Genomic DNA, 14,948 nt, shown 5'->3' with positions numbered 1-14,948 from the left:
CTATCTCTGCATTGGCCGAGAAAGGTTATCAGGAAATATGGGGTTCAATTCCACAATTTTTCCAGGACGGTTTTCCCTGGTTGGTTGTGTACCTGACAAGAAGTAGGGTCACCTGTCCAACCTTATGGGTTTTCCCTGGGTCCTCCCGATTTCCTCCCACAGCTAAAGACCCATATGTACAAGTGAATTATTGAAATAAAATTGAACCATATGTTGGTTTGTGTCGAGTGGACGTTAAACCCCATTTCTCTCTCTCTCCCTTTGTCAGTTGTGCAAAACAGAAGGCCTGGCAGAAAACAGTGTTTTGTCATTCGGATAGGAATGAAATGGGGTTTAATGTCCTACTGTTTTGCTACGACTGGGCTAATTTAGATGGGCATACTCCATACAGTGTGCTATGAGGGAAATTTAGCCAAGGCAGCGGCACTATGACAGAGAAAGTTCATCGGGATTTTCTGACGTGGTTTCCCCTTGTCAGTGGTGCAGAACGGAGGGCCTGACAAGGACAGCTGTCTAGTCATTCAGATGATACGAAAAACCGAGGTCCCGTGTATACATTGGAATGCACGTAAAAGATCCCTTGGCAGTTGGAATTCGATATAAGAGTAGGCGATAGTGCCGCTGCCCGGGCAAAATTTCCCACAAAGCACACTGTATGGCGTATGCCCGTCTTCATTAGCCCAGGTTAGGAGCAGAACAGTAGGACGTTAAACCCCATTTCATTTCACCAATGTATACACGGGTCCTCAGTTTCTTGTCCCATCCGACGACTAGACAGCTGTCCTTGTCAGACTGTCCTGCACCACTGCCAAGGGAAAACCCTGTCAGAAAATCCTGATGAACTTTCTTGGCCAATACAGGGATCGAACACGCGACCTCCTGCATGGGACAGAACACTGACGTTCTGTATACTTTAGGTTGCATGTAAAAGAAACCTCGGCAGATAGAATTCAATATAAGATTAGGCTGTAGCGAAACTGTCTGGGCAAAATTCCCCTCATAGCACACCGCATGACATATGCCCATCAACATTAGTCCGATTGGTGCAGAATGTAGGATGTTAAGAAAGTCAGAGCGCTACCTACCCGAGTTGCTTCCCCCTTGAAAAAAGCCAAGATCGCCCAGAAACCCAAGTCAGCAGTGCCACCTAGTAGATCCCGACATCCAGCAGCCCGATCAAAATTAAACCCGACCTTCACAGTACCCAATCGATTTTTATTCTCGCAGAGCACAGATCCCTTTCCAGGTGCCAAACCTAATGGAAGAGCCTCAAATCGCGACTAAGAGCTATAGGGGTATCGACAGAAGCAGCTGGTTTGAGGCATTTTGTCAATGGCAACAACTGAACGACCACAATAACTGCAATCTGTGGACTAGTAGGCATTCTCCATAAATATAATCATGTTGGTTTCAAATTGACTAAAGTATTGTGTTCAAGAGACAGTATTCCTTTAATTCAAGTAATAAAACAACCATATTTATTCCTACATACTGAAATAGTTATAAATTTTGTACAAGTCCCATATATCATTCAGTGAGTATACTAAGCACCAGCCCAACACCACTAACATTTCTGTGATGTAGCACTCCATTAGACAATATTATTAAACATATATTATGTAAGATTGAGATAGAGAGATGGCCATTATTTCTGTGATAGTTTAAAAATAGATAATGAAAAATGATTATATTGAAAATTTCAGTCAAATTACTTTATTCTCAGCGAAGTTATTAATGTTTGATGTTTTGACAAGAATAGCCCAAGTAGTAGAAATTGTCAAGTGCCAAAGTCACTGTAATAAGAATAAAGTCTTGACTCGTAGTCCTTCAATCGACCGTCGTCTCTGTGAGTGACATCCATTTTAAAGTTTAATGACAACATGGCAATCAACTAAATATCTTAACCAATTGCTGGTCTAGAGAGTTGATTGTGGGCGTGTCATGTAAACTAATTTACATACCATTTGAAGCGAGAAAAAAGATCTACAATTGGCAGATTTAGCTCTTAGATAATGTATCTTTAAGATGCAACCCAACTTTATATTAACAAAATGAAATGAAATGGGGTTTAACGTCCTACCGTTCCAAATTTATATCAATCCAGTAATAAATCTCTAGAAAAGTAAATTTAAGTAAATAATGGACATTTGAATCTAGTGAACTGCCATTTTTAAAATCATGAATTTGGGCAGTATGCACTGCTCTTTCTTTAGGTGAAGTCGCAATCTGTTTCACAGTGAATTACAAAAGTCTTCTAATATCTCTGTGAAGATGACTGTCTTCAACACGTGACGTCACATCACGCGGCGTCAGTCATTGACTGAACGGCAAGTGCACTGTTTACATAAGACATTACTGGTTCGGGCAGAATGGTGCCATTTACTCATTTTAATACCCATTTACACTAAATAGGAAATAATTTTTACCTACAAATATTTCAAATTTCTTTATTTATTTTTCTAATACATAAAAAAAATGTTTTAGAATTTGTCTGAGGAACAAAGTTAATATTTGGGGCTCATTAAGTCACATATTCACTGCTGATCAGTGTGGAAAATAAGATCTCCAAGGTTTCAGTGATGGGAGCTAACTCTGCAACAGATAAACCGAGGTGACAACACCATAAATATGGGACACATCTCACCAAATATTCCTACGCAGTTGCCAACAAATGAAGGGAGAAAGTTATTTTTAGTCTCTCTCCCTCCTCCCCCCCACCCTTTTTCCATTGTGTTTTTTGTTGACTTTTTTGGTGAAGAATGAAAGAAAGGGGTTTGGAAATACGTTTTCTGTCAGGTTTTGGAGAATATTCATGATTTTGATGCATTCTACCCAACGAAAATTTGGGAAAAAGTTGGAACCTGTCTAAAAGACGAGAATTAACATTAAAGTCAATGGGGAAATCATTAGTGATCTGTTGTCAAAATGGTTAAATAAATTTTCATCTAAAACAAGTTTAATTTTCGGCAAACATTGTACCTTATATTTATCCTGTACCATCACAATTCAATAATTAACCGATCTCATTAAAATACACATCTATATTTCGTTTTGTTTTTTTATACTTTCGATGGTCTCGATCTGACCGGTCGTAGTGGAAGGTTCCGTTAGAGGTCATACGAGCAGCTTTTGACCCTATGACGTTAGACATTTGATTATCGAATCAGCGTTGTTGTTTCTAGTGGGATACCCACAGTTTCGTGCATCACAGGCCAAAAACTCGCCGTAACAGACCGTTTCATTGGCTAATCTCTCACATCATCAAAGAACGCAGGTTATATAACAACTCACATCATACAGAACGAGGGTTATATAACAACTCTTCCAGATCCTAGTGTAGTAAAGACAAGTAAATCTAAAGTTTCAACTATAAAAAATGAAACGAAATAGGAAATGAAATGAAATGGGGTTTAACGTCCTACTGTTCTGCTCCTATTCTGGGCTAATGAAGACCGGCATATGCCATACAGTGTGCTATGAGGGAAATTTTGCCCGGGCAGCGGCACTATCGCCTACTCTATATCGAATTCCAACTGCAAAGGGATCTTTTACGTGCATTTCAATGTATACACGGGACCTCAGTTTTTCGTATCATCCAAAGGACAAGACAGCTGTCCTTGTCAGGCCCTCTGTCCTGCATCACTGACAAGGGGAAACCACGAAACAGAATAGGATCTGTGTTTTAATCAGATTGATTCAATACAATCTAGTACAATGATAATGTAACATGATCTATTCAACCTGTACTATCACAATACAATCTAGTACAATGATAATGTAACATGATCTATTCAACCTGTACTATCACAATACAATCTAGTACAATGATAATGTAACATGATCTATTCAACCTGTACTATCACAATACAATCTGGTACAATGATAATGTAACATGATCTATTCAACCTGTACTATCACAATACAATCTAGTACAATGATAATGTAACATGATCTATTCAACCTGTACTATCACAATACAATCTAGTACAATGATAATGTAACATGATCTATTCAACCTGTACTATCACAATACAATCTAGTACAATGATAATGTAACATGATCTATTCAACCTGTACTATCACAATACAATCTAGTACAATGATAATGTAACATGATCTATTCAACATGTACTATCACAATACAATCTAGTACAATGATAATGTAACATGATCTATTCAACCTGTACTATCACAATACAATCTGGTACAATGATAATGTAACATGATCTATTCAACCTGTACTATCACAATACAATCTAGTACAATGATAATGTAACATGATCTATTCAACCTGTACTATCACAATACAATCTAGTACAATGATAATGTAACATGATCTATTCAACATGTACTATCACAATACAATCTAGTACAATGATAATGTAACATGATCTATTCAACCTGTACTATCACAATACAATCTGGAACAATGATAATGTAACATGATCTATTCAACCTGTACTATCACAATACAATCTGGTACAATGATAATGTAACATGATCTATTCAACCTGTACTATCACTATACAATCTAGTACAATGATAATGTAACATGATCTATTCAACATGTACTATCACAATACAATCTAGTACAATGATAATGTAACATGATCTATTCAACCTGTACTATCACAATACAATCTAGTACAATGATAATGTAACATGATCTATTTAACATGTACTATCACAATACAATCTAGTACAATGATAATCCAACATGATATATTTACAATGATCTATATACATTATTTACACAAAATAATAATCAAATATTATTTTACCTACATAAACACAGAGAGAGAGAGAGAGATGGGGTTTAACGTCCACTCGACACAAACTAGGTCATTTTGGGACTAGCACATGGTTCAATTTTATTTCAATAATTCGCTTGCGCGTAGGGGTCTTTAGCAGTGGGAGGAAACCGGAGAACCCGGAGAAAACCCACAAGGTTGGACAAGCGACCCTATTCCTTGTCACGTACAACCGGGGATTCGAAACCACGCCAGTTGACTCAATGACAGACTTAATGATACAGCGCGCACGTGCTAACCACTTAGCCATCCACCCCCCCTACCTACAGAATAACTGTTATAATTATCCATACTTGATTTAAACAGACAATAGCTTAAACAGACATTATGTAAAATTTAAATGAAGAGCTGGTCGTTCTTGTTATATTTCAAAAATAGATAATACAAAATGAATATATTGAAGATTTCATTCAAATTACTTTATTTTGAGCGAAGTTATCAATGGTTGTAGTTTTGACAAGATGTGTGCATTGATCGTAACCACTGCACTGGTTATTCGAGTCTTAGCCTCACTTCTACATTTTTAAATCAAATTATTAAATGGCCAAACCTTTCTAATCTACTTAAAATCAGAACCATCTGATACCATCAAGAGTCGATTATAGTCTTGTCATGTTTATAAATGTCTAATTAATAATTTAGATAACATTTCTGGCCTAAACAAAGACCTGCAATTGGCAGATTTAGCTCTTGGATAATGTCTGTTTAAGTTATTCATGAAATTTGAAATATCTTGAAATGATATATTTTGATTCCAGATAATATTTAAACTCCATGTAAATTTGTAATATTCAAACTGTCTTGTAATGGGTCCACAAATGAAGGATGGGTTTAATGTATTTGTTGATGAACTTGATGAATGAATACTGCGGACAGGAAAAGAAACGTCAACCCTCCATTTCTGCATCATCAAACTGTCCTTGATCCATTGGTTCTAGTAAAATAATTAAAACAGTATAATTAATAAACAACTTAAAAAAGAGAGATAAGCTGCAAGTGCCATGAGTTATAGGATTATACATGCTAATATACTGAAACAACTGGGACATATACACTACAAACATTTTAACTGAACCTACTTGATAGCGTATTAAGACCCCCATAAAGCGGTGGATATAGCGGATTAAGACCACTATACAGCGGTGGATATAGCAGATTAAGACCACCATACAGTGGTGGATATAGCGGATTAAGACCACTGTACAACGGTGGATATAGCAGATTAAGACCACCATACAGTGGTGGATATAGCGGATTAAGACCACTATACAGCGGTGGATATAGCAGATTAAGACCACCATACAGTGGTGGATATAGCGGATTAAGACCACTATACTTCGGTGGATCAGCTGTGGTGTTAAAAGTGCAGTTCAAACCATTTATACTGCTATACATTTAGAATTATGATTGCAGTTCGGGGCTATTACATTTTTAAAGGGGAGGCACAGTTGCTCAGTGAGTGAGATGTTGGCTCGCTAACTGTGAGGTCCCGTGTTCAATCTCTGCGTTGGCCGAGAAAGTTCTCAGGATTTTCCGGTGGGTTCCTCCTTGAAAGTGGTGCAGGACTGAGGGCCTGGCAAGGGACAACGTATAGTCGTTCAGATGTGAGGAAAAAATTAATGTCCTGTGTACACATTGGCGTGCGGGGATCACGTGGCTAAGTGGGTAAGACGCTGGCTCACTAGCCTGGAGGTCGGGTGTTCGATCCCTGCATTGGCCGTGAAAGTTCATCCAGATTTTCCGGCGTGGTTTCCCCTTGTCAGTGATGCAGGATGGAGGGCCTGACAAGGACAGCTGTCTAGTGGTTCGGATGGGACGAAAAACCGAGGTCCCGTGTACATATTGGCGTCACGTAAAAGATCCCTTGGCAGTTTGAATTTGATATAAGAGTAGGCTGTAGCGCCGCTGCCTGGGCAAAATTTCCCTCATAGCACACTGTATAGCGTATGCCTGTCTTCATTATCCCAGGTTAGAAGCAGAACAGTAGGACGTTAAACCCCATTTCATTTCCTTTCATTTACACATTGGCGTGCACGTGTAAAGATCCCTTGGTAGTTGGAATTTGATATACATGTAAGTGTAGGCCATTGGACCGCTGTCCAGGCAAAATTTCCCTCATAGGACACTGTACTGAGGGTAATTCTATTCAATTTACCTGTATTTCCATTACTGCGTGGTTGTTGTTGTGCATCACCTTGACCAGCCTCTAATATACTATCAATATGTTGTAATGTGGCTGTACCATGACTTGTTAAATGATCTAAACCATCCGCAGTATTATAAAACTCAGATTCTACAAATAAAAATATCTGTCATTACAACCAGATCTTTTATGTAGTTTAAACCATTTAGTTTGTAATACTAAGTATAAATATATTTTTGATAATAAATGTTGGATCTAACTACATTAAATCTGAATTTTATTTCATATTGCACCTACCCATCCAATACAGGTCTTAAATATATTTGAAGATCAAAGTCACTATTCATGAAATCATCCCAAGTTACCCTTCAGTCAGAGTATGCTCATCCTTTTCAACACTTGCATTTGGGGGGAGGGGGAAGGAGGGAAGCCACGGTGGCTTAGCGGGACATTGGCTCACTAACCTGGAGGGTCATGTATTGACTGAGAAAGGTCATCAGGATTTTTCGGCGTGGTTCCCCCTTGACTGTGGTGCAGGACAGAGGGCCTGGTAAGGGACAAGTATAGTTGTGGGTTGGGACGAAAAACTGAGGTCCCGTGCCAGTTGGAATTCAATACAAGAGAAGGCTCTAGCGCGGTTGTCCAGGTAATATTTCCCTCATGGCACACTGTACGGCATATACCCGTCACCATTAGCCCAGATGGAGCAGAACAATAGGACTATATGTTGCTCCTTGCCAGTCCCTCCGTCCTACACCACTGACAAGGGAGAACCACGTCAGAAAAATCCTGACGGACTTTCTCATGCAATACAGGGATCGATCATGGAACTTTCAAGTTAGCGAGCCTATGTCTTACTCACGGAATCACCGTGGCTCCTGGAAAGAAAGAGATGAGTAAGTAACAACAACTAACCTTCTTCTTCTGCTTCTGAATCGGTTGATTGTGGATCTGGATGTAATAACTGACATTCTTTCATAGCTTGATACATGGCACTTACTGCAAACAAAATGGAATTAAAGGTCTTATCATGGCTAATGTTTTGTGCGTTTTCAGTGATTCGATGGCCAAGTGACCTCTGACTATTGACAGTAAATAAATATGAACAGTATAAGACACATAGTTATAGTTATGCAAGCAAAGCGAAGACTGATGACGAATCCAAAACCAATAAGATAGGTTGCCAGGCAACGGAACATACGCCAGGGTGGTCAACAAGGGTTGTCGAATATTTATTCTTTTGTAGGTAATTGGTGGCATTTACAAGACAATTTCATACAGATCAGGTTGTAATTTTTGTCGTTTGAGGGTTCACAAGGGTCTACAAACTAAAACAAGTAATTTACAGAAAATTTTGAAATTTGACAGGCTTTTTCATTTTACTAATTTAAATAATACATATAAATTTCATACCGATCGGATGATAACTTTTGTCATTCAAACAAGGTTCACAAAGTAAATAAAGGACCATAACTCTAGAAGTAATTAAAGGAAATTGCTGAAATTCCATAGGCTTTTTCCTTTCACTAATTTAAATAATGCATTTAAATGTCACAAACATCGGATGACAACTTTTGGTGTTAGAGTGTTCACAAGGTTCAATAAAGTGAAACAAGGGCCATAACTCTAGATGTAATTATGGAAATTGCTGAAATTCAATAGGATTCTTCCTTTTACTAATCTAAATGATGCATATAAATTTCTTACAGAACGGCAGATAACTTTTGATGTTAGTGTTCACAAGGAGCAACAAAGTGAAACAAGGGTCATAACTCTAGAAGTCATTAACTCAAATTATTGAAATTAAATAGGCTTCTTCATCTCACTAATGTAAACAAAATATATCAATTTTAAAACAATCAGCTGATAACTTTTGCTGTTAGAGCATTCACAAGAAATTGTGGACGATGGACGGACAAATGGACAGGGGTGACAGTAATATAGGTCCACATTTCCATGTGGACGGATAATAAAATGATACAGTAATACTAATAGGTCTAATTGAACCAGTCAATCACAGTCCTTTGTACACTGGTCCTGTAAGCACATTAACCAGAAATCACCAGCTTTAATAGTGAATCTATGTATACACGACTTAACTTTCTGGTCCTAGTACAAATATTTTTCACTTACAGGCTCCTTTATCACTGGGTACAAAACGAAGTTCTGTTATTGGATTTTCCTCTTCAGACTCATCTGATTCATTCCCATTTCCATTTGCTGGCATTTCTTCATCTTCTATTTAATAAAACAAAATAAAATTATTAATTTCAATCACTAGACCTTGTCGTAAGAAAGTTTTAAGAGGGTAAAGGATTGTTTTTCTTTGAATGATAGTAGGTGAGCGTAACAGTGTATATAGTGTACCTTTACTACTTACTGACTTCAAGATTTATAACATCTAATAAAGGCTTACCCTCCTATTTATTTTTTGTGAGGGTGGAGGGTGGTGGGGGGGGGGAGAGGTGAGCCATTGGCTTGCTAACCTGGAGGTCACGTGTTGACCGAGAAAGCTCATCAGGATTTATCGACCTGGTTTCCCCTTGTCAGCGGTGCGGGACAGTAGGCCTGTAACCACAAACATGCATGAGTTCTCCACTTCTCAAACGGAAATCAGAACCTAATAAAAATGTTGTCATTCTTTGTTTATTTAAGTTATTTTAAGATTTTTTCCTTCACTGAGCCTACATTGAGATTTCTTGTAGCACATAGCTGATCATGACTCAAACTAATATGATTCAATGTTTGGGAAATATTCTCCATTTTCTTGAATTGTTTCCGTTATTGTTAGTTTGTTTCTTTATTTAGAGTGAAGTCTGTATCTGTCCTTAGGTTTGTCTTGTGTAATTGTGTTTGGTGCAGTCACCCTGCATTTACTATTAATCACATCATCATTTTAAAAAGTTTACGTTAAAGTACCTAATATTTTTCCATCCAGCATAAGATATAAACATTCTGATCTGAAGGCTGATAAATCACGAGATACAGCGTGGAGATTAATTGATTTATATTCTAATGAAAAACCAGATCCATCTACGCCTCTCCATGATAAACGACTGAAAAAAAAAAAAAAAATATTGGTGAAGAATTATAGGTAAGATGTATGTAGGCCTACCATGTCAATATCCGGTATCCAGACAACTCATCTCAAGACCACTCATCCCAAAATAGAAGACCACTCGTTCCAAGTTTAGAAGATTACTTATACCACCATAGTTGTTTGATGTAATACGTGGGCCAAGATATAAAACCACTCGGAACAAGTTTAGAAGACCAAAATAGGTTGTTTTTTTTAAATACATGGTCATCTATTGGGATGAGTCTTGGGATGAGTTGTCATACATTCCAATATCTAAAATACTTATGGCTCTGCATATTCTAAAACAAGAAATTATTGCATAAATAAAGTTCATATATTCATATCACCGCCTATTTTCAAAACAATTGTTTTGAAACTTTAACCGTGTCATCGAATATACTGACGATTTTATGAAGAAGAAAATTAGGGATGTTGCAATCCGCAACTTCAGTATATGTGGAGTTTATTGGAAATATTTTTGCTAAATATCCATTTTTTGATTCAAAGTGGATATTTACCCGTATACGGCAAAGTATCTACTTCCGCTATTTTACCGTACATAGTTTCGGCGCAGAAGCACGATTTTACGGGAAAAACATAAACCACTGACAGTCTTAGTACTTAAATTAAAACCAAAATCCGCAGAAATGCGCCCTCGACCAAAATAGAATATTCTAAATGCTTTTCTACAATTTACATTTATTATCTTATTTTCTTTTAAAAATAATTCTCCAGTTTCTACCATAGAAATTCAAGTATGGCTATTTCGTTCCTTCATAAGAAACGGAAAAAGAAACAATGTTAGACAAAGAACGAATATAACTGTTCGGTTAGGGTTAGGTTTTGGGTTAATGTCAGACGCCAAAGCGAAAACTTTTAAGTCCAGGTATCAGAGAACTGCGCATGTTAAACGGAAGCGTATGGCAAAATAGTAAATAAAGTAAAGTGCCGTATACGGTTAAATATCCACTGCCTTTTTGATTTCAGGCTACAGGAGGTAACACAAGTTTATTGGTAAAGGTTTTTTAATTGTTTACAGCTCAGTTTTGGAGTGAATCTAAATATCTGATTGATAATGTTGACGGCTAATACACTAAATTGATTAAACTCCCCTGTCATAGATGTACATTGATAACATTGTTTTGTTGTACAATAGTTATTTCATGTGTAGGTTTCTTTTTAAATCCACTAAGGCATATTTTCTTTTACCTTTCTGCAATGAAAATTGTGCCATTTCCTAATTCTTTCTGATCTATGACAGCCGCTGTGTTGTCTTGTTGGTGTCTAATACCTTCTGTTGGTGGCGGAAAGTTCGTTAAAATAACCATTTTAACAGAAAAAAAGCAAATTTAGTCAAATTCGTCCCGTCTCTCCCGCGTGTGTCTCACGTTTTGGTGTAATTTTAACCAATCAGAAGCCAGTCAAATTAAGACTGCTGTCCTGGGTCTGAACCGGAAATAAAATCCCCTTACTTCATGAAAGCGAATAAATTTTTGATTTGCTCCAATTTTACATTTAACTTTTCAACCTGAAAGCATATTTTGGAACCATGCGAAGGGATTTCTAGCTTTGGTATCTGGTATTGTAAATGCCAGACTTATAACGCATGATTCTAGCCCAGGCCGAGCCAATTTCTATCCGACCGGTGGATGTTCCAGTTTTCAGTCAGACAGTTCAGTTCACTGAATGACCGAGAACTGCATCTTGTTACTATAAATAAAACGTGAATGACACAGCCACATCAACAAAGCAGAATCGACTGAAATTTTATTTTGAAGTCGGATTTAGTTATATCAAGCCCAAAAGATTGACACTAGAGTGAGTATGTACTTTGTTTATATGTGAATTCTAGATTGCTGTACCGGTATACTTTAATTTTATTGTATTTGTAGGCCTATAATTAATGAATGTCATTATATAGATTGACAATTGCTGATTCCATTATTGTGTACTCAGTACTGTACATGAAGTTTAGTCAGATCTTAATTTATTAGAGATCTGTTTAAAGTACCTTAGTCTCTAACTCAATATCATCAAAAATCTTCGACATTGAAAACACGAATTATTTGTCAATTCAAATCAACATTGGTCTTGTGATCTTACAGGGAAAATATGGGCTTCTGATATCCAATATTCAAGACAAAATAAACATTTTACCATTGGTACACGAATCGTGTACCATAATGCGTTTCAGTGCCATTTGGAACAAGGGACTCAAAGAACGCGGCTAGACCTATTCCACAAGTCATGTCAAATGGTGACGCTATATTCTTATCTGGAGAGCATGCACAATAAATATCATCGGTGTGGACTGGAATAACCAGACGCTAAATCATGCCATTCAATTGAGACTTTTGGCGTATTTCGCCGAACATAACTGATTACAGTAAAAACAGAAAAGGTTGAATGTAAATCAGTTTATATACATTCACATTACATTATTATATGCGTGGCGACCCATTTGTGTCAATTTCTAGGTCCCAATTATTAGCGATTTAGCTCCTTTAAGCTTACATGTATGTGTCATTTACAGTTGAGTATATAGGAAATATTTTATCAAAATAATGTGTACTTTATACTAATGTAAGTAGTAAGTAATGGGCTTTATAAAAGACAAAAAGTGAATTGGCATGATTGTTTTTAAAGATCTATTAATTAATTAACAAACAAGTTAAATAGTAATTGATCTCTGTACTCTGCAGAAACATTGTTCTCTAAAAATGGATTTTGACAAGGAAATAATGAAACGGAAGAAATAAAATACTTTGAAAAGAATTAGCATTCATTAATTGTTGTGATATTTATTCTAAGAAAAATTATATCACGATATATAGTTCAGTTGAAATGTACAGGCTTAGAAATACAGTATTAGTTGTACTGACAAAATGTCAAGCACTGTGAAATTGTGTCAGACATTTTGAACTAATTGGTGCTTGACAATCGACATGCAGGTACACGTATTTATAATAATATCAATAAAAACAGTGAAAAAATACACATCGTGTAAGACAAAATTACAGACACCAGAAAAATACTGCCAGACAAAGCCTGTATTTGTGTTTGACATTGTCTTTCGTACATGTACCTGACAAAATGTCTTGGACTAATGAACTGCACGTAGAACCTTACATTTTGAACTCTTTTTTTTTATAAACAATTTTTTTATTCAGGTTGTCTGAATGGGATTGGGGGAACAGGCTTAGCCTTTGTAAAACCCCTCTCCCTACTTTTTGAACTCGTTGCCAGACAAGTACTAAACATATCAATAAAAAAGACAAATCAGTGGCGGACATAATGACTGGCACCAGAGGTTTTGTCCCCGACGAAGCCTGAATTTTTGACTGACATTGTCTCTGACAGGTGCGTTATTTCCAGGCCAGCAGGTGTGTTATTTCCAGGCTTGGCAATGTAGCAAAATATTTAAACAAACATTATGCAAGATCTAAATCTCCCTAAATTGCAGGTGTTGCTTTAGGCCTGGAATGTGATCTAAATTATTAATTAGACCATAATCAACTCTTGATGCCATCGTTAGCCTGCGATATATTGGAATACATATTTTGAAAAATAATTAAAAATAAAAATGGATAATCAAGGCTTTATTTTTTATTGTACCGACTATAGTAATGATGATCGAGGCTAGCCTAAAATTCAAAAGCTAATATCTCGGTTCAGAGTGGAGCAATGCTGAAATTTTCAGCATATTCTATTTACGTTATCAATTTAATTTCCATACAATACAATGTGAAGTCCTCAGAAATCAACAAAATTTCTAAACCTCATCAAAAACCTATAGATTTTTGAAATTACTACCTTATAGAAAACATATTACCACTGAATTTTATCAAAACTTTTTGGAATTACTACCCTATTATAGAAAAAATTACCACTGAATTTTATCAAAACTTGCATGGTAGCTATAATTGTATCATTTGCAGATGATGAAGTATAAATCCTTACATACATGTATATCACAATAAGGTTTTTTGACTGCAATATTAGACCCTATATAATATTTTAAGATTTCTCCCATATGCTTATATTTAAACATGCCAGAGCATTTATACAAAGCTGACCATTTGGTTGGTATTGTTGTAAATATTTATCAGAAATTGAAGCACCATATGGCTCCAGAACCTCATTGATTTGATAAACAAGTGGTATTTAAAGAGCGAAAAATGATTCAGTTTGCTTGATATATGTTGGCTAGCTTGATTAGGATACATGTATCTAAAAATATATCATAGATGCTTAAAAGTAAACAGAGAATTATGGCATTAGATTTGGATCGTGTCTGGACGAGAAAAAGATAGCATAAATCATGTATTATTTATAAATGTCTTAATTAGTAAATATTGATATTGTGTAACATGGCGATTTATTTAATAATAAGACTAAAAAAGACATTATTTCACTCTTACAAAAAAAATAAATTTAAACAAATGTCATATGATATTAACAGAAACTGAGATAAATCTAATTATTGACACAACAGTATGGTTATTTTTCAAGATTGGATTGTTCGTGAAACAAATTTTTTATTGGTTTCTAAAGAGTTTTAATGGATACTCATCAAAAACACTGTACTCTAAAGAATTGAATATTTGGAGTTTTGGTGATTATGCTAATCGAATTATAAAGTTATTGTGAATTAGATGTTGCTTGTTGCTTTCCTTTCCTTGATTGAGTGCTAATAAAAATGTCTGTAACCACACTTAAAAGTATTGATTTCCTCGTTCCGGTTTCAGCCGATTGTTTTCAATTTCTAGAGAATTCTAACATTTGTGCTAAAATGGCTTCAGTACTAAATGAGAAAACTTTATTTATAGAAAATGATAATTATTTTTCATTTCTGTGGTTACTTGTGCAACGCAAGGTTGTGGAATTTCGCCTGGACAGCAGCGTTTCTGCCTAC

At 36.2% G+C, this 14,948-nt stretch overlaps 2 protein-coding genes across 2 annotated transcripts in view; one reads left to right on the top strand and one right to left on the bottom strand.

The window, feature by feature from the left end:
- Nucleotides 1-1,461: 1,461 nt before the first annotated feature.
- Nucleotides 1,462-11,548, bottom strand: LOC126808562 (methylosome subunit pICln). The gene is made up of 6 exons (XM_050533406.2): nucleotides 11,243-11,548; nucleotides 9,874-10,010; nucleotides 9,088-9,192; nucleotides 7,870-7,953; nucleotides 6,967-7,104; nucleotides 1,462-5,745 (listed from the first exon to the last, which is right to left on the bottom strand). Exons 1-6 carry the CDS (start codon nucleotides 11,359-11,361, stop codon nucleotides 5,699-5,701), a joined length of 630 nt encoding a protein of 209 aa, XP_050389363.1. The 5' UTR covers nucleotides 11,362-11,548; the 3' UTR covers nucleotides 1,462-5,698.
- Nucleotides 11,501-14,948, top strand: part of LOC126808554 (transmembrane protein 164) — a 26,029-nt gene continuing 22,581 nt past the window's right edge. Inside the window, exon 1 of the mRNA XM_050533397.2 lies at nucleotides 11,501-11,851. The gene's annotated coding sequence lies outside the window, so the exon portion shown is untranslated. The remainder of the gene's footprint in view (nucleotides 11,852-14,948) is intronic.

This window comes from Patella vulgata, chromosome 1 (assembly GCF_932274485.2).
Source record: "Patella vulgata chromosome 1, xgPatVulg1.2, whole genome shotgun sequence".
NCBI lineage: Eukaryota > Metazoa > Mollusca > Gastropoda > Patellidae > Patella > Patella vulgata.
The sequence above is the reverse complement of the archived record's forward strand: the minus strand, read 5'-3'. Positions and strand labels throughout refer to the sequence as shown.

What these genes read in the sequence shown, in the direction of transcription:
- LOC126808562 (XM_050533406.2), bottom strand. Translation starts at nt 11,361, where the DNA reads ATGGTTATTTTAACGAACTTTCCGCCACCAACAGAAGGTATTAGACAC. An exon ending in ACAATTTTCATTGCAGAAAG is followed by an intron (nt 10,011 to 11,242) that starts GTAAAAGAAAAT and finishes TTTTTTTTTCAG; the next exon opens with TCGTTTATCATGGAGAGGCG. An exon ending in ACCCAGTGATAAAGGAGCCT is followed by an intron (nt 7,954 to 9,087) that starts GTAAGTGAAAAA and finishes TTTTGTTTGCAG; the next exon opens with TAAGTGCCATGTATCAAGCT.